Consider the following 27,707-nt stretch of genomic DNA (forward strand, 5'->3'; position numbering starts at 1 on the left):
CTGACAGTTTGCCGTATCATGACAGATGTTTTTAGTGAGACAACCCAACAAAATCTGAAATCAATCTCTTGATTTATCGCTGTAAACCCTGGAAGAACTATAGGAACACACTTTCCTGCAAACTTCATGGAGCAAAAGAACACTAGAGCCATAAAACAAAGTTTTGAGTCCCTGGCCTGAGGGCTGACTCAACTGATGTGGCACAGATCAAGCATTTGTTATGAATGCATGTTCTGTGGACAACACAATGATATTAGCCCCATGGCAACCATCTGTGGACACAGCTGATGATCAGCATGCTGCTTTTTGCTGGCTACGCATTTAGGCTACTGCTAAACTCCAAAGGTTGTGTAGTTTATATGTAGTTTTTGTTGTCAGATTCCTTATAAGAATTGGAAATCCCTGGAAAAAATCATAGATTTTCATCATCATAGGGATTTATAGAAAAATAATCCATCTCTGAATCCAAAATTGAGGTACAAGATCCACACATAGTGAAAATAAGGTAACTTGATGTCTCCAGTTGAATAATTGATGTCTTCTGAAGCTAAATGATAGGCCAACTGATATATGTGTGTATTTGTTTGACAGTTGGGCAAGCAGTTTATAGTAAAAAAAAAAAAAAAGTTAAAATACTAATTTTCTTTCATTGATTCATCAACTGGGGTCATATGCATTACAGTTGTGATTGTTTTGTGTGGATTTTGAAGCATTAACTTCAAGTGTCACATACAAATGCGTTATATGGAATCACAGATTATTATTATTATTATTATTATTTTACTTTATGCTTGTGTTCATCTGTAGAAAAAAAATCATATGCTGTACATCTGGTAGGCTATGGCATAAATAATGAGAGCATGTTCATTTTTGGATGGAGTATCCTATTAAGGTCCCAAGCATTTAACTGGCTCACAACAATCCTGAGCCATAAAAAGGCCTATATATATATAGGTAAAGTGACACTGTAAATCTTCAGCCTGTGTTGATTGTGAAGCACAGATCACTGTCAAAACTCTCAGGGCCAGGCAGTGACAGTCTTAAGATGAGATTAAACCTGTGATGTTCGACCCTCAACACCAGGGATGTGTATGGCACTAGTCATTTATTTCACATTTGCAAATAAAATCTGTCAAGATAATTTTTTCACCACTCGTCTGCATTGCAGTCGCTAATGCGGTTGGATGTGAAAGTGCTGCATGTGAATAATGATTTTGCTCTGAAAATGAGAGACACTTGAGCAAAGTAAACTTCCCACTTGGCTTTTCAAAAGAAACAGATTAAGAACTTAAAATTCTTCAAGCTTCATTAGCCGACTAAATTACCTGTTAAAAAATAACTTGTTAGCACGGCCGCTAACAACATAGAGCAGCCTGGTAATTTGCACTAAAAATTCCTGAATGCAAAGTATGACATTGCTTGTAAGAAGCGTCATGAACTTGGACAGTTTCTAATTAACTAAATTGCTCATTTGATACCCAGCAATCAAGGTTATTTTTCTTGCGAGTCAACAGAAGGGCTAATGCCACGGGGGGTTCCTTCATCATCAGACACGGCGTTCAACAGTCCTTGATTGCTGTCGGCACTTAAAAGAACCTGAAAGGGGTCACGTGGGTGCATATTAAGTCCTTTTGGAGATTTGACATATGACAGAAGGCAACAAGAGAGGAAGGGTATTATTTACAAATCATTTGATGCTATTTGAGTTTAAAACACAAATAAGTTCAAATTACTTGACTTATTCAAGTATGTTCGCGGGTTCTTGTCTCCTCAGTCTAAACACAGTAAAAGACTTTGGGACTTAAGTCTCTGGGCTGGAGATATTGGGCTGAGAATGATTTGTGCAAGCAAGTAGTTAGAAAGAGAGAGAAGGAGAGAGATAGAGAAAGGAAGGGAGGGTGTGAGGGCTCCCACAGCGTTGAAGCTTTAATCACTTTCTTGACCCCCCTTCTATGAGTCCAACTAAAGAGAATTAAGCTGGGCCAGCTGAGCCACAGACAGGTGCTGTGTTTGTTTTGCTGATGTGTTAATAAGAGTGCTCCTGCTGCCCACTGGACCATCCTCCACACACACCCCACCCAGTCAAAACACACAGCGCTGATTCATTTAATAGGGCGATGCTGTCAGGAACTGCAAATAGAAATCATTTGTCCACACAATTATGTAATTATTTGAGGAAATGGCATTGAACTGTGGCTCTCCCATCCCTTCGAGTCAGAATAAAGCTGTGCTTTGATTTGAAGGATATTTTGATCGACTAGACATGCCATATGAGTTCATTTTCTAAGCGGACACTTCCATTAAATCAGTTTACAGGAAAGTGTAGGCTGCAATCAGCCAATACGTTATTAAGGGAAATAAATAGAAATTCAAATAAGCCTTGTCTCACTATACTGGTCTCCACGTTAAACTTTTGCAGAATGTATAAATGACTTTTGATATCATTTTGATCATGTTATATAGACTAGCTTTGCTTAATTAATGTTAAACAGTAAAGCAACAATTTAAAATTGTTTTCATAATTATTTTGACAATTGAATAACCAATAACAAAGGAGAATCCCTGTAAAGGAAATGATCCTTCCATCTGAAAGGTAATTTTATGAAATTTCTTATACAGAGCTACGCCTTTGAATGTTTCCTTTGATATGCACCATAATACAGTGTCACGGTCACTGCTTTCCAAACACATTAAATCTCACAAATATTAATATTTAGATAAAATGACACAATTAAGAAGAGCGTAGCCATTCGTTGAATGTTGAGATTATTTTTTTCATCAATGCTCAAGAGAAAAAAAATAAGGCTGTGTCATCTAACATGATTTTACCCTGCTAGATAAGAAATATGTATTAATGAACAAACACGTGAAATGCACAGAAATGTGATGATTTTTGGGTCTTACAGTATGTCGCAAGGGGACATGGAGAAACCTGATTATAGCCTAAGCAACTTTCTTATTAAAAAAATACATTTTCCAATTTTAAGTCATTAATTTCATAATCAAATTCCAACAATAAATGAACAACAAATGTGGTTTTGATGCTCTTTAATGTGGTAGCTATGACAGATCGCTGTAGCCATCTAAGGTCTAAATACTAGTTAACTTAGCATGATATTAACATGAATAAACATTGGAGGGTATATTGAAAAAAAACAGTACAAATTACAGATGTGTATTGTTTCTCATGTAATCATCCAGTCGACAGACAGTGAACAATCATGTTAGTTTACATCAGGAAAGCCATTCAATATCCACTTGTTAGTTCTCTAGATCTAGAGCATTAGAGCATATGGCTAAAATTAAAACTATCATTAAATGCCCTACATTATAAAAACATTAGCCTATTTACATTAAATGTGTTTGATCAAATCTCCTTTAAAAAAAAAAAAGAAAAAAAAAAGAAGCTTTTTTGTAGAAAAAAAGCCATGTCCACCTGTTCTGGTGAAACAACTAAAATAAAAAAAATTAAAAAATGTTAATCTAATTTTCATTTTGTGGAGCATGTGACCCATATCAGTGAAGGCCAGCTGAGGAATTCTTTGGTGTGTTATGCATCAGGAAGTGACAATTGTGTGACCTTCAACCAAGATGAAGATCTACTGGAGTCCTGACAAGGTTCAATTTAATGAGGTATCATGTCACAATGACACACTGAGTATTTCCTGATTTCAGGTGAAAATAGATCAAGAGCATGCCGTCGTGTGCCAGATGAGGAACAATGTCATAAAGAAGCCTGATAAAGATCAATATCATTGGCCAGAACACAGTAGCCTGTGAGACTCCCATGTTATGGTTTTATCAAAAAATAAATAAATAAATAAAATCACGTTAACCTCATTCTGTCATATTTCAATGTTAAATTAACAACAGTGGCATAAAGTTCAAATATTTGCGCTTCTCTAAGGAGTACTGAATCATATCCAGCAATTCTTGCATTAATCTTGCAGTTTCAGACAATGTGACGAATAATCTCTAAACCATTATTTCAAATTACCACAACATTAGGGACTGAATCCTGTATCAGCAGCACCTTCGGTTGCCAATTTGCTCCTAAAAAGGTGATCCAGATGTTTTCTTTTGAATGAGAGTTGGTCCTAGGTAGAAGCATTATACTACTTTTGGGACCCTTGGGTTCATTAAAAATGTTCTGATCAGCATCTAAAGATTCTTGGCAACAAAAAGGTTCTTGAATAAAATATGAAACAAGACATATTTTCCTTTGGCACTGAATTTAATGATGTGTTCATGAAATAATAAACACATAAATTAATTTCATGCCTATATTACCCTGTCAGATGATTCCTTTCAACAAGTCTGGAGTAAGCTTATGATTTTTAACTATTGTATATGAGTTTGACATGTTAAATTCATGCCTATTAAATAGATTTTATACAGTTACTTTTCCTGTAGACCTTTTCTTTCTTTTCTAATAGCTATTTAAAATTGTTTTCATTCTGTTATATTAAGAAAGTGGTACATTTAAAAATCTGTGTAGTGCAGTATTTTTTGTGTATTTGAAATATAATATCTAAATGCTACAGTATTTAATCAACTCTTAGTAGTAGATGACCTCAAAGCTATCATAATTCATGGGATGGAAAATGGCATTCTTTGAGACAACAGTGGTGGCCTCTTACTATAGCAATTATGTAAACAAAATAATATTAATGGTCTATTATAGCAACAGCTAATGTGTTGACAGTGAAATCATGGTGTCATTCTCTGGAAGAGAGTTCAGTGCATGCTGGGTAAAACTTAATCAAGCACTCATTAGTAGAGCTATCTATGTGCTTGCCTAAAGGACCCAAAAGTAATCAAATGAAAGTCTGACAGCAATAATTGGTCATACTTCACTAGTAATCTCCTTTCAGAAATGGTATAATTTATTTTTCAGCACATTTCCTTGGATGTGCAGTCTTGTGTATAAATTCCTCTCTCTCTCTCTCTCTCTCTCTCTCTCTCTCTCTCTCTCTCTCTCTCTCTCTCTCTCTCTCTCTCTCTCTATATATATATATATATATATATGTATGTATATATAAAATTTGCTGCAGAGATTTAAACCTAAGCCACATAAATGATGCTTTTTGGTGCATTAACAATAGTCCACGGGGAATATTTTCAGCTTTGCTATTATAAATGTTTTTAAGCTTTAAAGAAAAATTTTGCCTCATAAATTCCAAGCAGGATCCAAACGCTAACAACTGTTTATTTACACTTAATTGAGAATTTTTGGTTTACTGTGAAACACACAAGCACACACTGAGCAGAATGATTCTTTTTGACTTCCTCGGAATTAGACACATGACAGCAAAATGATCATATCCATACATTTTCTGAACTTTCCAATCTCGGTTCCTCTGCATGAGAAAAACACCCAAGAAACATGCCATTATGTAAAAGATTGATTAATTTTATATAACTGCATATGAATGTGGATCGCATCAATTTGTGTTGTCGACACTTTTGTTATAATGCAGACTTTAATGAGACATTTAAAGTGTAATGTACATTACAGTGGAGCGGCTGCAGTGCAAACCACAGTCTGTGATAATGGGCTGCATGTGTTCCAATTCCTTCACAGGGCATTGATGTTTTATTAACATATTCACTTGAGATAAAAAAAAAAAAAACGCAAGCCAGAACTTTTGCTGAAAAGTGATTTATGTCCTGATGTTTGTTTCCAAAGATCTGAATCCACATTACAACTTTCTCTGTGACACAAGAGAGTATGTGAAATATTCAGGCTATATCTTATATCATGTTTAATGTACCTTGTATAATACAAAACTGGTGCATTTCAGTCACAGGTTTACACTAGTTAAATATGAATAATGTAATGCTGTCTTCTATACTACCAGTTCAATTATACTCTCTCTCTCTCTCTCTCTCTCTCTCTCTCTCTCTCTATATATATATATATATATGATCATTTTCCTGTCATGTAACAACCTCCTTCCTCTGTCATTATACAGTTGTGTGTGTGTGTGTGTGTGTGTGTGTGTGTGTGTGTGTACAATGTCAGAGAAAGGAAGTTGTTGCATTCAATCTATATAGTTTTTCTTTTCTTTTTTTTTTGTGGAACATGAGCGGAAGCCTGCTGGGAAGCGTTAAGCATGTTGTCAAACAGGTTGTTTGGCTTTTGTTTGGAAAAGTAACATGCCATTTGAATTCCATGAATGGTTATGATTTTTTCACCGTGACATGTGCATGTCTGACAGTAGTAGAAAGCGCCCAAGTATGATTGTATTGAATCATGCTAAATACATGAGTAGGTATTAGGTAGCGGTTGGTGTCGGCGCAGTGGATAAGACAGGTGCCTTTGGTGTGAGAGACCTGGGTTTGAATCCACTGTGAGACACCAACTTAACACCTAGTTGCTCCAGAGGCGTGTGACCTCGGACATATATAGCAATTTGTAAGTCGCTTTGGATAAAAGCATCAGCTAAATGTAAATGTAGGTATCAAAATACCACATTTTTTTTGCAGGCAATTTTGTCAACATGAATTACCATTAATAAGTCATCATTTAATCAACCTAATGCTGCTACATTGACTTCATTTCTTTTGTGGAACATAAAAGAAAACATTTTGAGAAATGTCTCAGTGTTTTTTCTCTCTCTCCATACAATGAAAGCCAACTGTCACCAAAACATTTTGTGGTTGCCAGCATTCTTCATAATATCGTCTTAAATGTTCCACGGATAAAAAAAAAAAAAAAAAAAAAAGTCAATTTTTCAAACAACATGAGGATGAATATATCAAGACAGAATTTTAATTTATGGGTAAATTATCACTTTAAAATTACTTAATAGCCTGTGCGAACCTAAGTGACTAAACAGATCTATAAAGTAGTTTCAGTGATGAAGCAAGTTATTATTTTTTGATTAAATATTACTAAAACAAACAATTCTCTTCTTAGGAAAAACATGCTCTGATAAATTATTCAAGATAAATAAACTAACTCAATTTCAATTGTATGCTGACTTGCACTACATACTGCTAACCATCAAATCCTTTATTCATAACAATTCCATTCTGAGAACACACCTGAGCTTTTAACCTAATCCAAACAAAGGTGTTAAATTCTAGGAATCTAAACCACAAACAACAGCAAGACTGTTTATAAGAACAAGCTTTGCAGGAGGAAGGAAATCGATAGCCGAAATCAATGCTGCACTTCCTCTAATGGTGGAGTTGTCACCAAACATGTTTGCTCTCTGCCAGGATCTCCACCGGTGTGCTAACGGTTCAGTAGCTCCACGGCTTCTGTATTGTTGCACCGTTGAGCCAAGGTTAAGGGGGTGCATCCTTTTGAGTCTCTCATATCCCGCTGTGCATTATTCATCAGCAGGGCTTTGATGATTGGGATGTTGCTGAGCTGGACGGCTGAATGCAATGGCGTTGACTGGCTGTTATTCTGGGCGTTCACATTGGCTTGGTGAGATATCAGCTGCAGAACGCTAGGGAAGCAGCTACTGTTACAGGCTAAGTGAAGGGGTGTCCAGCCATTATCCTCGGCCAGGTTTGGGTCAGCACCTGCTGTTAGCAGCACCGTCACCACCTCCTCCTGCCCATGATGGCAAGCAAGATGCAGAGGAGTCCATCCGTCTTTCCCTTGGACATTGACTGAGCCGTGGTGCTCCTCTAACACGAGGACAGTCTCTGGATGGCCTTTTAGGGCTGCAAGGTGCATGGCTGTCCAATTCTGATAGGTTCTGATATCGGGGTCGACTCCTTTACTCAACAGGAGTCTGCAGATACCTGTGTAACCCTTTAGAGCGGCAAAATGTAGGGGACTGTAGCTTTGCTCATCGACTGTTTTCACATCAGCCCCATTATTAACCAGCAAACGGACCACCCTGAAGTGCCCTTCATCTGCCGCCAAGTGTAGGGAAGTGGATTGAAGGTTATCTGTTTTGTTAACGTCAGCTTTTTTTTTGAGCAAGAGGTTGACGATGTTCACGTGACCGTAAATGGAAGCCATGTGAAGCGCCGTACGGCCAGACTGGCGCTCCTGCTCATCCACGGCATTCAGACGCGGGATCAGGATTCTCACGATGTGCTCGTGGCCGTTCTGAGCAGCGAGATGCAAAGGCGTCCACCCATCCTTCTCCTTGGCATCGGCTCTCGCCTTATTGTCTAACAAAAGGCGAACGGCTCTGTCGTCGCCAGCCTGTACGGCAAAGTGCAGCGCAGTCCACTGGTCGCCATCGCTGAGGTTGACGTCAGCCCCACAGTCTGTCAGCATGCTGCAAATCTCGTAAAACTTGTGCAGAACTGCAACAATGAGCGGGGTGTAGCCTTTTGCACTCTGGCAATTCACAGGGGCTCCCAGATTCAGGACCATCTGCACGCTCTCTGTGTCCCCGCTTGCCACAGCGTGATGAAGGAGAGAGTTGTTGTCTTGGAAGACCATAGACACGTGCTCTTTTTGTAGAACTTTCTTAAAGCTCTCAAACTCTTTCTTCACAAGGAGAGAGTGAACGCTAGAATCATCTGTAGGGAAAAAATGGATGGAGGATAGTTTTATATAGAGTTTGTACAGACAAAAAAAAAAAAGAGGTTGAATGCGAGGACTTGGACAAATACTTGCCTGAGGAGTCAGCTGTTTTCTTTGGCTAATGGAGAGAAACCAAAATTGAATGTTATTTCTATTTTGTGACTGATGACACAATTTGCTGACATTAGTGGTAAAAATATGAAGGTATTATTGTCATGGATTTTAAAAAGTTTGTGTGCATTTTATTTCTTCAGTGTCATGGTTTACACAAACGTTTTCCTCATTTACACAGAGATGATAAGAGCATTGTTTTCAAAAAACTTGCACAATGAAACCTGTCTTCAAAAGACTGCATTTTCCGGCCCCCAAATATACTTTTGTTATGTAAATTAAAGAAAAAAATCTCAATTTCTAGTTGAAAACAGTGATGTGTAAATGCTTCCTGAAGCCAACTGAAGAGTCGAGTTGCAACTGACTGTTCGCAAAAACCCACCCTCCTTAACTACTGTTGCTATGTCCAACAAGCCATGCTGATCTCACGCCACACACCATGTTCTCAGACAGTAAAAATACATTGTGGGGCAAAGAGGACACTGACAGATAAAACAGACCAAGTTACTTCTGGTATGAAACAAGGTCTCAGATTTTTAAAGAAATTCAATCAATAAATCCCATTTTGAGGCTCTTTAATTTGTTGTGACAGATTATTGTATTGCCTCAGTTCAACAGATCTTCTTTTCATACAGTATTTACTTAAAGCACAAAACAAACGCGGATGGACATCAGAACATTTTTATTTAAACTGCGAAAAGACGTTTATACAAAATTTTTCAAGTTTAAGTCCACTGAAGTTGATTTATTTATTTCTTTTTCCAGATACAGCGTTATGATTGGTCAGATCACCTGTCAGTCAAGCTCTTTGTGAATGGTCAACTGCATCACAACTTCAGTCAGACTAAGGTGCTTATAATTAAACCCTATTGTAGTCTTCATTAAACAGAATCATAAAAAAATGAGTTTTGTTACCAAAGAAAGCAGGTCTCCAGCTGCAGTCTTGCTAGTCAAGTTAATCTTCATGTTTAAAAGCATGTTGTGCCTCATCAAGAAAGTGTTCAGCATTAACACAAATGGTAGACAGACTAGCATGCATAAATACTGGACCAAGCTCAGCCGCAGTGTATTTTTCTTGGTCTATTAACCTGAACACGACTTCCCCGACATATGCAGGTTAGGTTGAAGCATGATTGCTAGTTTGAGCTGGATTAAGCTGGTAATGTGCTGGTCCTAAACTGGTCTTGAGCAAGGGCTTTTTGCTCAGGACCAGCTCAAACCAGCAGCCATGCTTCCAAACATACCAAACCAGCATATGCTGTTTTCTTTTTTTCAACAAGGTGGTACAATTTCAAGTGTTTAGGAAATAAAAAAAAAGATGAATTACTCCGTAGTCTAGAAAAAAACAGTTTGGTGTAAATAGCTTTGTGTATTGAGTATTTTACCATGTTCAAATCATGCCTTAACATTCTACAGGTTTCCTTTCCAAAGTTAGAGAAGAAAATAGAGGAATGTGTTCACAGATCCCTGAGTATTACGAGTATTACTCAAACTAACACCTTATGTGCTGACAGAGTACAGTGGTCTAAACATGAACTGGAAGAGTCACTTACGTTCCATACCTGTTCAGGTAGACGCTTTCTTATCTCACCCCTTGCATTCGTGTCTGGGATTTTTAGGATTTCACTAAGGACTTCAGTCAATCGCACGGTTTCTGCAGAGACATGGAGATGATACAGCTGAATGTCACTTTGGGGAGTAGTTTTGCTCTAACTCTTTTTCAGGCCTTCTTAAACAAGAGTGATCATTTGCATTAAAATGTGCAAATGGCCAGCTAATGATTGACAGCCTTTTAGCTGCTTTAATAGAGGAGCAATATAATTGTGCAGTGAATGAGATAAAATAATAGCGCAGGGGATATAGCTGTGCTAATCAAACTGCATTTTAAATAATCTGATGTACGAGATTAATTGTATTCGACCTATTATACAATACGACACCTCAATAGAATTAGCAGAAGCTTATTAAACTACTTTAATGCTTAACAACAAACAGTGAATATTAAAATTCATTATCGCAGTCACTAAATCAAATAATTGAATTAGAACTTTTACTGAAGGTGACCCGAGGAAGAAACAGTCACGGAGGAACTGGGAGGCTGATAAAAGATGCAACAGTGTTGGTTCTTTGCTCATTGTTATTTCAGAAGAGTAAAATCTGCTGGGACTTTTCGAATACATTTTGTCTGTATATAATCAAGCACTATTATAGTCTTCATTTAACAGAAACAAGAAGAGAAATGAGGTTTGTTACCAGAGAAAGCCGGTCTCCGGCTGCAGTCTTGATGCCAACACTGCTGCATGACACCAATCATGTCCTCGCACTCAAGTGGCTTGTCTTCAGGGATCTTCTCTACACCAGGCCTTTTGCCAGATGACACTCTGATTAATATTTCTGTCATATTCAGACCTGTGACAAGGAGAATAGAACAAATTGCTTGGAGTGTTATTTTTGTACTATACAAACTTCAAATATTGCACATGTAAACAAACTCTTTTGCTTCTAGCACACTCAAAACAAACAGAGAGGAAAAGGAACTCGCTACTAAATAATTTTCCTCAATAAACTGAGTGGAAGATGTTTCAGAAATGTCGACTGGTAACCTTAAGGTGGTTAGAAAGGAATATTAGAAGCTGTTTTGTTCTGTATTCTTGTATATGTTTGTTTTATGTATACATTGATGTGGTTCTTTATTTTATTTTTTTTTGCAGTCAACATTATTACCAAATTACAGGATGTTTAAGTATAGTTTAAATTTATTTTTTTAACTAATAAAGAAACTCCAAATTAAATAGACAAAACCTATCAATAGAAAAATATATAAAACATTTTTTTGCACATTTAACCTACAAAATAATAATAATAATAATCTAATGAATGCAAAACAACAACTTGTGGAAAAATTTGTGGAAAGTACCAAAATTAGGAACAATATATACCTTGATATGCACGCTGCTGAGTCAGAATTTCCCACATAATAATAGAAATGCTGCAAAGTGAGAATGTTTAGATGTTTACTTCATGGCATATCATAACTCACTGTCAAAATGTCAATTTATGCACATTCTGTGAAGTTCTTTAAGTTCTGAACTCTCACCTGTAAACATCGTACTTCGTTCCAGGTGGTTCAGGATTCTGGGTAAAGATCTCTGGAGGCACATAGTTTATGTTCCCCCGTGGTGACAGGTGTTCAATAAACTCTGTCTTTCCAGAAAACTCCTCCCATTTAACGAGGCCAAAATCTGAAATCTTTATAGATAAAATAAGTCTGAAACTGCAACAATACTGTGAGGTTTTATATTTTTACTAAATGAGGCATATGTGTAGAAAGTAACATTAAAGACTGATAAAAGCGCAAACTATTCAACTGTATTATAAGGGTTTCCAAAACCACTAGTTTTCTTTCTTTTTTTTTTTTCTTTTTTTTTTCTTTTTTACCAGTAATAGGTTCAGAAACATCTTCAGTAGTATCTGACTCACTTTCACGTGTAGATGGTCATCAAAAAGAATGTTGGCTGGTTTCAAATTCAAATGAAGAATGGGTGGTTTCATGCTGTGCAGAAAATTCATGCCCATCGTCATCTCGTGGATCATTTGGAACTTCTTAGGCCACATTAAGAAATGACTGCTGAGGAGGTTGTCCAAGGATCCCTTGCTCATATATTCCATCACTAAACCAGGTGGATCTTTGCTTATTCCATAAATGGAGATTAAATAGCTAAACTTCAGTCTTCCGATTTTGGACATCTGTGTCATGTTCCTGAGCCACAAAATATAAAATCATTGTATATATAAAATTATAGTATGTATAAAATCATACACACACATTATTCAGAATAAAAAAAAAATACAAACATAATACACAGTATAATATTAATATTTATTTTAGTTAACTTTAAATAAGTCCTATGAACTACTTACAATCTCATAGTTTAAACAGCAATATAGTTTTAATTTTGTACCTGTAATCATTGGTCGTTGTCTTTAGTGCACATGTTTCCCGCCAGACTTTAACCTTCACCTTATAGACACGGCCAAACTTACGCTCAGCCAGTTTCTCCCAGTCACTTTCAAACTCATCTTTTTCAAAATGAGTAAATCTTTCCAGGCTGCCGTCTCTGAAAGAACCCTGCACGCTGGAATTAGCTGCTGTCATTTTGTTTTCCAGTCTCAGGAAATGAAGACGCTGCCCTTCGACATTTCTTCTTTGCACACAGAAACCAGTTCAAGGAAACACATGAAACAAAAGGCTCTGCTGGTTTTGGTGGGAGGAGTCAGAGCTCTGATTAGAAGAATAGAAATGTAACAAAGCCAGTTCTGAATGAGGTTGAGAGATTTGTGTGGGACACCTGGAAACCGGATATACCAGCTTCATGTTTTTACTTAACAGTAGGAATGGCCTCATAAGGCATGTGTGCATGTTTGTCGTTAGAGAAGCTGTTTCATTTGTTTTAATATATTTCAGCAGAAATATATCCAAAGATATTTGAAGCTAAATATTTAATTGAAGGTTAATTGTCTTACAGTTCAACAGATACATAAAGTGCATGTCACAGTTTCATTATAATTACTGTTGTTCTCTGGAAGTTTTTCCATTGTTCATTAATCACTCAAGCGCGATGTCTTGAATTTCTTGGCACATTAGCAAAAACCTGTGGAGCGAATGTTATTCTAAGCCAAACTGTGATGCAAATTACTGTAACCTTCAATGACAGGCTTTCAAAGAATAAAGTAATGATACTAATAACAGTAATTCACAATCAAGCAGTGAGCAGCACTTTTAGGTGACGATGCCTTGACTCTTCAGCGCTCTTGTAACGCCTTGAAGGAGAGACTTGTCATTCAGCCGCTGCTATTCAGTCTTTGTCGGCCACCCGAAGAGACACTTCATCCTTTAAGAAGTGCACAAAGAGCCAGCCTCTGCATTTCAACACGAATACCGGCTCTGTTGATTTTCTGCTTGGGTATATATTGATGCAAGGACTAGATTCACAGTCAAACCTGTCATAATGTTCTGCTTTGTAATGATGAAGTGAAGGTGGCAGTAGTGTTTAGTGTGTCGTGCGCAAAGCAATTGAAACAGCTGCAAATGACCTTTTAAAACATAAGATAACGGAATCAATACGCTAATTACCTGAATAACTGAAGGAGTAATTACGCAACAAGCTACCACAAGTGTTTCTAATAGTCTATTTCTCTACTTTCAAACATTTACTATCAAAGTTAGCTTCTTTTCAGTTCTGGGACATATTCGCTTCACTTCCCATTGGGCCCATTTTGACTGTCCTTTAAATTACAAGAAGCCATTATGTTTTTTATTAAGTGGTCTTCAAGCCAGTAAATCTGCTGTGCCCCTAGGTTGTCCCAGCGTGGTAGTGAGATTTACAAAGAGATGCGTCTCAAAGGCAGTGTGCTTGTTACTACTTAATTGCTTCTATTTTTCCTCCAACGGCGATTATTTGAATGGGAAACACATAATGTGAATCCTAGAAACAAGTAGCTGAACAACATGTTTAATCTTCGAGAGAACTGGAGTAGAGATACATAAAGAGAAGCATTCATGTATATCTTTGCATTCCTCTATATCTTTGACATCAGTCCATTCTACATTAAAGATTGGTAAGTCTCAAAGCAGCAAAGAAACTAGGGAATGTTATGATGAGCAACCCTAAACCTAACATAAACATAATAACATAAAAATGTTGTATAAAACCAGGCAAGTTATTTCTGAACAAACCCCTCTGTGAAAACCTATAGAATATAGATGGTGTATGTGAGTGATACTGAAGTGGAGATTTATGAGTCAGAGTCGGAGAAAAATCACATTTTGAGAAAATGGCCTTTAAAGATATGAATTGTGCCTGAAATCTACAAACACAAATACATAAATTGTTATAAAAGTAGCACTTAAAGTGCATTTTGGATGTTTTCTTTCTACTAGTCTGAAAAAAAAATACATCTGAGATATTTTTGAGAAAAACCAAAATGTCATTAATGCATGACATTGATGCATGAGTGTTTTTGCCTGTAGTGTCTACAGTCACAGTACATTGTCAATAGTGTGGGAATGTATACACTACAACTCACACAGAAGAAGTCACTTTCAGACAGTCTGTGTGACCAACTTGAACCCAATGCCCTCACACGGAATTCAAAGAAATTATTGCATTTTTTGGGTGAAAATTTGCGGAACTAAGGTAAATCTCACCTTTACGCAGAGGAAAGAAAGGTTTTGGAATGACATTAGGGCAAGCTCTTATATGAATTATCCCTTTAAACGGCTGTTTGTTAACAATCCATACACATTTACTTAGTGTATAAGTGTTCACAATGAAATGGCTGACTGGCTTGCATTTTTTACATCTCTATTGTAACATTTAAAGCATGATAGAATAATCACATTTTCAAGAGCAAATTGGGCCTCTTTAAAAAACTTTAATAGTTTAATCAGTTTCCCAGTGCAGCTAACTAAACATAATTATGAGCAATTCAAAAACTGTCAGATAATGATTGAATGCTCAATGCAGATTTCAGTCCAGTTGGCTGGTTTGCAGTGAGCTCTGTTCAGTTAGCATTCACAAAGGGTCCTGGACCTTTGCAGACAACGTCTGTTTGCCATCCAGACAAGAAAGAGAGCCAAACATGCCAGCAAACAGCTGGCCACTGAGCTGATAATCATCACCACGGCTTCAGTGTCATCTGTACAGCATTAACAAACCAGATCAGACCAACAGTTCTGCTGAAATATGGTAATAAGGTAATAAAATTGGTAATAAGTTACCTGCTGCTTCAGAGAATGATGAATTGTCTGCTTCTTTCAAAACAGGGCCAAAAGAAATGCGATTTCCCGTGCTGCTGAAGATAGCCCCTGGTTCCTCTCTGAGATGCGCATTTCGACTCTGAACACACTGCTATGATGAGAAATGCATAAACAATAATGTCATCATCCTGAAATCAAGCCATTATATGGGGCCAAAATAAATCCCCTAAACTTCTGCATACTTTCAAATTGTTTACAGGCTCGACGAGTTATTCTGTTAGCCCACGAATTGCCGACTACTTCACTTTCTGTCTTGCAGTTACAGAGTAACAAGCCGGGGAAGATAATTTATTTAGAAACTGCAGACGCTGTCATCAAACGAGGGAGAGTAATGAAAAGTAGAAATATTGAGACCTCTTCGACAGTGATAAATGATCCCCAAGTTTTCATCTGTGAAGCTGGGTTCAGACTTACCTTCTCGCACTCAGAACGGTTCCTCAAACACACGCTGAGGTCACAGTGCAGGTACGCGGTGGAGTAATTGATCATCTGGAAGAGACTGATGGTGAAGCTGGCGCTCTTTGACAGGACGCTAGGAAGCAGTCTAATGCCATGAGGGTCTATAGGCAGCCTGAGGGAGTTCACATCAAAGAGACGCATTAGCTCCGATAGTGCGAACAAATCTAAAATAATGGACTTTCCCGGGTGACGCAAACAGAGGTGAAACATCTGATGCTGAAAAGAGTGTAAATTAAATCCTGTGGATGGAGTGCTATATCCAAATATCTGATGGTTTTTAATTATAATAACAATGAGAGCAGTGGTTTGATTGAATCCAATGTGAGACGGATACAGTTTCTGGGTTATTTTAACATCATTAAACATAAAAAGACTTATTTTAACATAATTTATCTTATACTATCATTGGTATACAGAAAATAGTATATTTTTGTACATTGCCATTTATCAATGTCCACATAACTCTGTCTATTTTCTAAATTTATCTTATAGATTGATGTTATTGTGAACAATTAAGCCATGAATGTGTTTCATAAAAAAGAGCTTTAAATTAAATTTTCTGTGCCGTACAGTATGCTGGGCTTCTCCAGTCATTACTCCACTAAAATTAACATGATTACACAGCTCAAAAACTAACTACCATAATGCAATAAAGAACACATTTAGTGCTGCTTTTCTAAGGCTTAAGAATGCTAGGATTAAATTAAATAAGTATCTAATCTAAAATTCTTAGATACTTCTTGTTCTTTTTATGCAGTAAATGGCACAGAATAGGGTAAAAGTTAGCAAAATGGCACTGACTGCCTCCCTCTGAACTTTCATCTGCTGTTTTCCAGTGTAATTTGAAAAAAAAAAAAATACTTCCTTATCAATTTTATTTGATAAAAAAACAAGACCTCCCACGTCTCCCCTAATTGAAAAACAGTTTTGTTAAACAAAAGCACATTACTGTACTTCCAAAGAATTTACCTCACAGATGTTTTATTTTGATAAAAGGTTTAGTACATACATTTGCTGAAAGCACACATAGTGCTGTCTCTGGATATTTTGGCAATGTGCTATTGGCAACCGAGCAGAGAGACTGATGGAAAGTGAATACTTCATACACCAGCAGGGACACAGACATCAGCAGTTTACTGTACTGCTCTAACGCTCGATACAGGGACATACTTTGCCCAGGATATTTATAGCTTTCTCAAGTTTGAGGGAATGTTTCTTAGCCAATCATTATAATGCTGTTCCCCTGGATAAGGTGATAAGGTGACCAGTTAAAATGTAGCTGAGTCATCTAAACAGTAACTAATGTTGATGTATTAAACTTCCACTTAAAAATATGGGAGACGGGATCCGTATAATCCTGCCATGCTCTGACCATGAAGCTGATTTGGGACCATAATGTGAAATGTGGCCTGGTTCATGGGCACCATGTGATTTCAGTTAATCTAAAATAACCTGAGAGGTGCACATTACCTGGAAAAAATGCAGCAGGTGGTATTAAATTCATCAAGTCTGACGGTGGGCGAGAGGCAGCAGGATTTTATCTCTAGGTTCACCTGGCTGTTATTTGTTTTGAGGCTGATGACGACACGCAGGTTTCCGAGGGCAGGGATGAGATCTCCGGGCATGATATCTCTCTCCAAGTTCAGACTCATCTCTGCTGTGTAGTTGCCAGTGCCGCAGATATCATCTGAGATTTGCGCCAGACTGGAAGAAGACAATCAGACGGTCAAAATCCATTTTGAGGGCGGTGAAAATTAATCATGTTGACTAGAGTTTATCACCATGCTGGCATCTCTATAGATTACATCTGTACTTGTGGAGCTAAAGTTTATTCAGTAAAGTAACATTCCTTCCACAACAACAGCAGACATACTTCTTTACTGATATCACTAAACTGAAATAAAATGAGTGCAGTTTTCTAAACAAACAAATAAAGCTTTTGTTTTTCAATTTTAATATATAGTTTCAGATCTATCTATCTAATGCTGGTGATTGATCTAGCACTAAATGCTAATAAAACTGTTTGTTTTCCACCTTAAAAGTGATTTAAGAGTTGGGTGTCATTACCCACTGAGAGAATCGGGTGATATAATCCTCCTCTTCCTGTTTATCACTGGCAGGTCTGACATGAACTCAGCAGATACCCCTGAGTCACTTTCAGCAAATGGAGTAGTGCCATGTGAAATATCTTCACTCCCTTCCCCGGACTGTAATGAACCTTTGGGGAGCGATTGTGTCTCTGTACTTGAGAAACTCAAATCCGTGTGGACAATAGGAGAGAACTTTTCCCCACTAACAGCAGACAGCGAAGTCCGCCCAAGGTGTTTTTGTACATCTTCTGTTGCGTCTGAACTGGACATTTCGTCAGCAGGAAAGTTCGATTGCGTCGTTTGTGAATGCTCATTCACTGTTGAGAAAAATTCAGTCTGGTTTTCAGCTAAGGTCACATGCTCTTTATGCAACGCATTCTGCATATGAATAAGATCCAAAGTGAAAGTTGGTGAAGTTGTTCCAGTGAATGATTCAAGGGGTGACGTGTTCAAGGTCCCTTCTGGTCGTGCATCAGCTGTTGTGTGCCTACTGATGACAGAAATTGGGCTGGATGTCATGTTCTTAGGTTGCTCTTTAACATCTGATAAATTGACAAACATATGAAGTGAATCTTTGTGGTTGTCAAGTCCATTTATTTTCTGCTCAACAGATACTGACGGAAAAGCAGAGAAGGTCAAATTTTGTTTAAACCCTGTATTTGACAGAGCAACAGGGGAAACAGTAGTGTGAATTGGATTTGAACCAATCCTGGGCGAAATTGACGTGAACGAGGTTTGATTCATGCCAGCAATGGAATGACTGCTCTGATCATGGTGTTTCAGAGTTGCTGGTTTAACCCCGCCATCTCTCTTCTTTAAGTTCGACTCAATCTGAAGTCCAGATTGTGATTGCAGTGTTTCTGTGAGGAATTTCTCTCCAGGGTGAGCTTCAACGAACTGCTGGACTGATGGGATACTGCTAACTGTGTAGCTGCCCAAAAAAAGCGGCACAGTCCCTCTTGGGTTTTTAAGATGTTGTTTGTCGTCTAATGGCAATCCAGGTGTCATTGAGTGATTTATAAAGTCATACTCACGATTACGTTTCTTAGAGATGGATAAAACTGTTGTCACTGTATTTTGTGATTTAGCGAAAGTTGTTGTTAGCAGAAAGGACTTTTGTGGAACTGTTGTAATCAAGGACTTGGTTATTGATATGTAGCTGTTAGGAGTCTGATGTGTTGGGGGAATGCTAAAATGTGATTTGTTTTTGTTGATTGTGGTTGTGTTTACCATTTCATGTCTTGTTAATCTGTTTGAGATCATGACTGGCTTCTCTGATATGTCAGATGGGGCTTTTTGGTTTTGGTTCATAGAGTCAAGTTTGGTAAAGTCTTCCACATTTGGGAATCTCCTCATAGTTGCATATGTAAATGAAGGTGGAATCGACTGAGGAGTTTGAACCGAAACAAATGTCTCTGAGGGAAAATTATTTAGAGGCTGTCGAGGTTGATGATCGTTCACTTTGAAGACATGAAACAGATTCTTAAGCTTTGTCAGAGGTGGAAGAGGCGCCGCTGTAGATAATTTGTCAAACTGATCAAGCTGTTTTGAAGCATCTTCTTGAGGTGAAAGGGTTCGAGGAGCAGCGAGTGAACTTTGAGTCTGTTTCATGAACTTTCGCATATCACTCGCTGTAGTCGCTTCCTCAGCATTGTTTAATGAGGCAGTACTAAAGGCCATCAATTCACTCAGCCAAACTGGAAAATCATCCATTCTGTTACGTTTCTCCATCAAAGAGATATTAGATGCTCTGGCTCCTTTGGTACAAAGATAGGACATTTTGAGTAAAGATGAAAAGTTTTGAGCGGCCAAAGAAAGGTCACTTTTATTCAGACGATGAAAGAAACTTGTTGGTGAGGTATGGAATGTTGGTTTGATTTGACGCTCTTCACTTAATTTGGAGTGAAAAATTGATTTGCTTTCTAGTCCGTCCCTTGCTGAGACAAATCTATGCACGAAGTCGGATATCAACCGTGAGGCCACAAATTGTTTTGTCACATGCATTTTACCAGCAGCTGTTACCATGTTTGAAAAAGAATTCAGCGTGGTTACGTCCTGATTCTTTGCAGGGATCAGCTTTGAAGCGGAGAATAAAAACATGGAGTCTGGTTGCTTTAGTGACACCCCGAAGGGTTTTGGTCCATTGGTGCTGGGATTTTTGCTGCTTTCTGCCATTTTATTAACTATTACTTGGCTGGTTGATTTCACTTGTAATGGAGTATCAAGGATGAGTGAACTCGGTGAAAGCAGATTCTTCTGTTCTTTTGGCTCATGCTCAGATCCATTTCTTGGATTTTGACCAAGCTCAGTGGTTAAAAGCCCTGTACCCTGCAAAACTGTAAAATGCATAATGGTTGAATGGTTTTTATTCAGAGAAACCTCTTCAGTAGGATTCACAGGGTTATCAGCTCCAAAAGACTCCAGAGTCCAATTTTTAGTCTTGTTTTCGCCCCATCTTTCCACGCTCTTGTTTGACTCCCCAAGGTTATCAATTACTGCTGGATCAGTGGCCGATACCATGGGAATGCCATTTGTGGACGAAGGAGTAATAGACTCCAAGACTCTTTGATTCTCGCTTTCCAGCGAAGTGTGAAAAAAAGCAGAGATCTTTCCCCTGCCTCTAGACAGATGAGCAGCAGGAGTCATGGTGTCATTCATCACTGACTTAAATTCAGCCTCAGCTGAGGGATGAAGCCTCTCCTCATCACTGGAGTTCAATGAGAGGTCTCCGTCAGACTGTAACGCCCTCGCTGCCTTGCCATCCTCACCCTTGGAACGTGTACTTGTACCATAAGCGAAGACAAAGCTCTGTTTATTTGAGGTAATTGCGTCTTTATCAGCAGTTGTGGTTGCATTTAATGTACTTGAGTGCTGACTCTCATGTGGCGTATGAAACAAATCTGTCCCTGGAGAACTGATTACAACCATAGTCAGGAGAGCAGGGCTTTCCGTGGAAACTTTTCCACCATTATCACTGGAGCTGTTTTGCTCTTCTGATGGCACATTTGTTATGAAGATTGCGCTCTCGGTTTGTAGGGACTGAAAGCCTTGCAGGTCCTCCTCCTTTGCGCTCACTGAAAAAGCAGAGTTGCAATTTTGCTTGTGAGATGCCTCATAAAATACACATAAATACCTACAATATAAACAGTTCGAGGGCCATTAAAATTTTACGACTGAATACACAAAATATAAATGGTTGCAGTTAAAATTATTGCATGCATAAGGATTGTTCCATAACACAATACAGATAAGCAAGTTGCAACATTTGCATTAATTAATTATTCAGTACCCTTTTAACTGTGTCTCAGTGCTGTCACTGGGGAACCATCCTTTCAAAAGGTACTAATATGCATTTAGGGGTGGGCAAAAAAAAGTTTATCGTCCTAGCGACAGCTTTTGTGTGTGTGTGTGTGTGTGTGTGTGTATATATATATATATATATATATATATATATATATATATATATATATTGTCACGGGAGGAGCACAAGACAGACACAGTGGGCGTGGCGTCAGGCCTCGGAGAGGCTTTTATTAACAGAAATCATAAAATAACTGGGAATAAAAGTGGCCAAAGGGGGAAAGTGTCCAAAATAACAGGGAATCTGGTGTCCTCGTCGTGCTGCGGGGTTTGTGTAGGTCGGGCAGTGTTCATGGAGGAAGGGTCCAGGTAAGGGGCGGAGTCCGGCGGCCGCACGCGCTCCCCTCCTTGGTCCGGGGCGCGAGGGGCGGCGGCTTCCTCTAGCGGCCGCATCTCTCTCGTCGGCCGCGGCGCTGGTAGGGGATGGACGGCCCGGCATCCTGGCCCGTCGGCCGTGTAAACGGGTGCGGTTCTCCTCCGGATCGCGGGTCCGGCTGCTCACGTCTCTTGTGGCGCGGGAGTCCCTCAACGCACCCTTCCTGGACCCACGAGGACACCAGCGTGCATGCACGGGGAAGAGACCGGTCTCCTGAGGAGAGGCGCGTTGGGCTTTTAACCAGCGGCGGTAATGAGGCTCCACTTCCTTCAGGTGTGCCCCATCACACGCCGCCAGCCCTGACTCGTCCAGCGCCCCTCCTCTCACACCCACTCCAGTCGGGAGCCTGGTGAAGGGCGGCGATTTAGGACGGGGTGCCGGTGACAATCAGGGAGGAGGCAGCTGACTCGTCACAATATATATATATATATATATATATATATATATATATACATTTTTTTTTTTTTTTTGAGTGTGGGAAATTAAGAAATCTTGCAACCACAAAAGTTGCTACCACAGAACAGAAACTTTACAGTGCAGAATTGCACACTTAAAGATGGGCCCACTGTAAAAATGATCGATTTAAAACATGTACCCTTCATCTAATCAATATTGCTCTTATATCAATTAAATATATTATCATAACATATTTAATGTATTATTATAATATATTACATGTAAATATTATTTAAAAGCTCATTGGTACAGTAGGTGTAATGTGTCTCAAAATTAAATAATATCATTTTAATTGTGAAAATGTCAACAAATTTATACATAAAATGTAGATTACATATCTGTACACACACACATATAACTAATTTTAATTTAATAACAATATTAAATATTACATAATTATAGTTTTTTTTTATTAAAACAAAAATAACCATAATTACAACCATTACTATTACAACTATAGTTTATAAACTTAAATATCTTTAATCAATTATGTCTTATGATATTTAAATCACTTAATTGTGCTATTGGTAATTACTGAGGAAAAACTTAGTTTACATACCTGCGAGTCCAAAAATGAAAAATATGAAACCAATCCCCATACTTAATCTTCTCTCTTGGTTTCTTTTAAGCTGCACATACATAACACCATAATGAAGTTCTGTTGAGATGCACTACACAGGATACTATCCAACAGTGCTCACACTACACTCTCTGCAGGAGCCTGCTGTGAGCTTTTACCTTGCTCTCTAGTCATTTATAAGTAGATTAGATTACTGACACGTGAACAAAAGCAAGCTGAGAAAAATAAAACGGATTTCTGCGTCAGTAGATCCGTCATCACCCTCATCGTATTTGACTGAGTATAATTTTTCATGCACGCTGCTATGATAAGGCAGTAATCGACTCATCCATTATTTAACTGATTCAGATAAGACTTAAAAACAGTATAGAGAACTTGTAGTTTTCATGTCAATTGATCTTAAGGTGAGTTTACACATTTCCTTCGCCAGAAAGATCAAAGCTTGGTCTAATCAACTCATGGTCAATACCGTATATGTGTGCCAAGAACTACAGTTGGGTAGAAATTGTATTTATCTGCACCACTGTTCACTTGTTGGAAAGTTCAAAGACAAATGTCTCTGGGGGCCTGGTTCTGTCTTTAATATAAGAATATATGAATGTAGTTTATAAGGCTAAAAACTCATCTCTTCTGTGAGCACTTGACCGTATCCTGCTGACTCTTAAAAAAAAGTCTTATATGGTTACACTTTTTCTTAACACCCTTCTTGTTCTAGAAAGTACTACTCTAAACTATGTTTGAAACTTTCCATTGTTAGCACTTCTCGTGTTATTGCTCCTTATGATGAATCATCTTGTTGTCTTATTCAGTAGGTTGCTTTGGATAAGTGAATAAATGTAAAATGTAGAAATATGATATTAAAGGCACTGTAAGCAATACTTTACATTTTTCCTACATCACAGATATCATTGAAATCATGAAATTAGTGTCTTGAGAAGTCACACCTGTCTCTTGGCTCTGTAAACGGCAAAACTGACCAACCTAAATGTATTTTCATATATTTTCTAAATATATATATATATATATATATATATATATATTCATTTTTGATGGCTGCAACACACTCCACAAAATTTTGGGACAAAAGCATAATCAAAGTGAAAGGTTATAGAATATCCAAGTTAAACTGATTTGAAACAGTCCACAATAAGCAGGTGAATTGGTAATAGGTCAGGGTATTATGATTGAGTTTAAACGGAGCGTCCTGTCTTTGCCAGCAATCCTGGATCGTGGCTCACCACTTTGATTCAGGGAATCCAGAGAAATCTTAGTACGCATAGACCAAGGCAGGACACCTCAGGTGAATGTGTGTGACCTTTGAGCCCTCAGATGGCCTTGAATGAGAAACTGTCATGTTCATGTGTGATATATAGCCACATGGGCTCGGGAGTACTATGTAAAACTGTTGTCACTCAACAGCCTGCAGCTGCATGAAGAAATGTGACTTGAATGTCTGTTACTCAAGGAGCCATCAGTTCTAGACAGAGACACCTGAGCTCATCTTAGACTGTCCGAAGACAGTGAAAATACGTGCTGTGGTCAGATAAGTCCACATTTCAGCTAGTTTTGGGGAAAAAGAGATTTCAAATTGACAGTCCTAAAGATGAAAAGGATCCAGACTTTAATAAGAAACAGTAACAAAGGCAAACGTCTGTCATGGTTTGAGGGTGCATCAGTGCAAACGGCATGAGTGACTTGCATATGTTTAAAGGTACCATTGACATGGAGGCATATATTGGGATTGTATAGAGATGTATACTGCCAACAAGATGACATCTTTTATGGGAAGTCCATGGTTATTAGATCAAGACAATGCTAAGTCTCATTCTGCATGTGCTAACAGCGTGGTTTCGTAGACACATGTGGATGCTACTGAATGGCCAGAAGATCTGTCACCTATTGGAAATGTATGGCCCATCATGAAAAGGAGAATCAGACAACAACTACAATGCACTGTTAAGCAGCTGAAATCTAGCAAAACTTAATAAATCATAATCCTTAATTCCCAGATGGCTAAAATGTGTAATTAAAAGTAAACACACACTATATATATATATATAACATCAGGAATATGCTTAGAAAAAAGGTATTTTGTCAGAAGACATGGTAACTTTTGAATGGACGTCAATGTTGTCTAATCAACCAAAACTCGGGTGATTTGATTAAAGGAATGGTTCGCCCAAAAAAAAAAAAATAATAATAATAATAATTTAAACCTGTATGATTTACATTCTACTGTGAAATACATAAGAAGCTATTCTGAATAATATGGCTAACTATTCCACAGAAAAAAGAAAGTCATAAAGATTTGGAACAACATAAGGTTGAGAAAACATTTTTAGGTGAACTACCCTTATCCTATCCCTTTATACATGTTCTGGGACAAATCTGAAATGTTGATGTTCCATATTGCAATCTGTTTATAAAAAACCTGTCCCAAACCCTGGATTACACTGTCAGACTCATATCTGCTAAACCCTTTTGAATTGTAACAATATTTATTTTTTTCTTACATCATCAGATGCTTTCTAAAGCTATCAAGTCTGCAAAGATTAGCAGGTTTTAACCATGATTATCTTCAAATGCAGTTTTATTAATCTTTTTCATTTAACACATGACAAATCATATTAATCCATTTATCAACAAACAGAGCAATACACTGCCCAAGCGAGTCTTTTGGGATGAAAGGAAATTGAAACGTTTCAAATATTGTCCCAGGGCAACATGTTCTCTACAACAGCAGATAACAGAGTCATGTCAATGTGAATTCTCTCTAATTAAAATGAACACAGGAAACAGCTGCATAATCAAGATAGGCCTTAAGGCATGAGAGTAATTTGTGGCCTCACTTAAGATGAGCATCTTAAGCTGTGAAGCAAAGGACAGCATTCATCTCTATGTGTGTGTGTGTGTGTGTGTGTGTGTGTGTGTGTGTGTGTGTGTGTGTGTGTGTGTGTTTGCACGCCTGTCCTGAGTTATGGGTTCATTTATTGAGAAACCGAATGAGTGGTCGTAGCTCACATGATCAATCTCACACAGAAGTGAAGGATTTCTAAACCATGGAGCTCCCCGAGTTTCTCCATGTGCCTGAAAAAAATCCAACAGAGATATATTAAACCAACAGAATTGGGTTCTTTCTCATTTTGACCACAAGATGAACTTGGGAACAGTCAAATATAAAACCAGAGCTAAGAATATGAAATGCAAACATGCGTGAAAACATCAGCTAGTTTGCTATGCATAAAGAGTAGGTTCATCGGTAATGTGTACGATTTTTGGCAGTGTCTGTACCTTCCACTGTTTCTGTCAAAAATGTCAACAGTTTTTGGGCTGCACTCTGATCTCAGAGGTTTGAAATCTCATTGTACAGACTCGTGCTCTGAGCAGCATTCCCTCCAAAAAGTTGAAAGCTCATCAAAGTTGAATGCTGTAAGATTTTGACTCCTCTTCGATAGATTGTTCTTGTTTGATGCTGACTGGGAAAATAAGACGCCTCAAGAACACTTAACTAACAGAGTTGCTACTTTTTCTCAGACCTGAGCTTGTGGACGCTTTATAAATTAAAGATAAAGGGGAAAAAACTCAATAGTTATTTAGGTCAGTCAAAGTATAAAGGCCCAATCTGTAAATAATGAAAGAGACTCACATCTGTAAAAGATCTCATTAAAAGCCTCATTAACAGCCCTAAAATGAGACGAAAAAATAAAGAGATTTCAAATGCAACAAACAAACATGCTAATATCTGAATCGAATTAAAAACTGCAGATCTGAGGTGTTTCAATTCATTATGCATTCTTGTTAAGGTTAATTCTAAGAAGGCATTAACTTTCACTCATGTTTCCCAGAGTATCACTTTTGTGTACAGTATAAGTACATTAGCATAAATGTTAATCAATATAATACAGGTGACTGCAAGAGGCAAATCAGACTTAATTATACCTGGGGTCTAATTGTGCACAGCTTCCCAAGAGTAATGGCTGCATTCTGCCGAACGGCTGCTCTTTTGCTATCTCCAGCAGCGTGGTGTAACAGCAACTGCACACAGTCTGTGCCTGGGAGGCCACCGGGAGCTCCATCCACTTCTAAGCATGGCCCACACACAAAGCTGCGTTCCCCACCACCAACTCATCAATACCACCCTGGAGTTTTCTCAAAGTGCACAGCCCTGAATGAATAAATGTGGGTAGCACACACACACACACACAAAGTCACCATAAGTCCAGAGAACTTAAGACATGTTACTGAATCCAATCCTCTGCCTCCCTGACCCTCAGAACTCACGTTTGTCAAGCTTAACCAGCTCCTCACAGGCCTGTGAAATTGAGGCAGTACAGACTGTCAGGGCTTTAATGGAGTATCTGTCATCTGTCCTCACCTGCCAGGACAGAAGGACAGACTCACAAGCACATTTCTGTTAAACCTTTCTACAATAGCAACTGCTATACTCTACTGAGAAAACCAACACACCAGGTCAACAGAATATATGCATGTGTAATGGTGGAGGCCCCCAAAGTTAAACCCCTTACCCTGTAAGTTACCCAGTACTATTAAACACTATTTAGAAATAAATAAATGATTATTAAAATATGTTTTGCAATTACATTTTATACATTATATTTGATGCAGAATTGGTTTGATATGATCAGGTTATTAGGGGTATTTATAGATCACACACACACACACACAAAAACATAATTTATTGTAAAAAAAAAAAATCTATTGAATTTCATAAAGCCTTTTTGTTTTGATTTGTGGTTGTTAAATCTGTTTTTAATGTCATTAAATGATAGAGAGATTGAGAGATAGAGTGATTTTTTCTAAATACTATTTAATAATCCAGGCTTTACAGAAATAAAGCACTTAAACCATTACACGTTGTTGTATTTTGTTGAACAAACAAACAAAGAGACAGATGGATCATTATGAATAATAGAGTAAATAAATAATAATGG

The 27,707-nt window shown here is 38.0% G+C and overlaps 1 protein-coding gene and 1 pseudogene across 2 annotated transcripts; both read right to left on the reverse strand.

The window, feature by feature from the left end:
* Window positions 1–5,876: 5,876 nt before the first annotated feature.
* ankk1 (ankyrin repeat and kinase domain containing 1) lies at window positions 5,877–12,829 on the reverse strand. Of its 2 annotated transcripts, none has more exons than XM_052575560.1 (8): window positions 12,577–12,829; window positions 12,095–12,374; window positions 11,712–11,863; window positions 11,554–11,603; window positions 10,868–11,023; window positions 10,177–10,268; window positions 8,597–8,621; window positions 5,877–8,499 (listed from the first exon to the last, which is right to left on the reverse strand). In XM_052575560.1, the coding sequence occupies exons 1-8, from the start codon at window positions 12,768–12,770 to the stop codon at window positions 7,244–7,246; spliced, it is 2,205 nt and encodes a 734-aa protein (XP_052431520.1). In that variant the 5' UTR covers window positions 12,771–12,829; the 3' UTR covers window positions 5,877–7,243. The 2 variants fall into 2 exon arrangements, with proteins under 2 accessions (XP_052431520.1, XP_052431519.1); XM_052575559.1 differs by having other exon boundaries at window positions 10,168–10,268.
* Window positions 12,830–15,670: 2,841 nt separating this feature from the next.
* LOC127973054 (tetratricopeptide repeat protein 12-like) overlaps window positions 15,671–27,707 on the reverse strand; it is a 29,168-nt pseudogene continuing 17,131 nt past the window's right edge.

Source organism: Carassius gibelio, chromosome B15, assembly GCF_023724105.1.
Source record: "Carassius gibelio isolate Cgi1373 ecotype wild population from Czech Republic chromosome B15, carGib1.2-hapl.c, whole genome shotgun sequence".
Taxonomy (NCBI): domain Eukaryota; kingdom Metazoa; phylum Chordata; class Actinopteri; order Cypriniformes; family Cyprinidae; genus Carassius; species Carassius gibelio.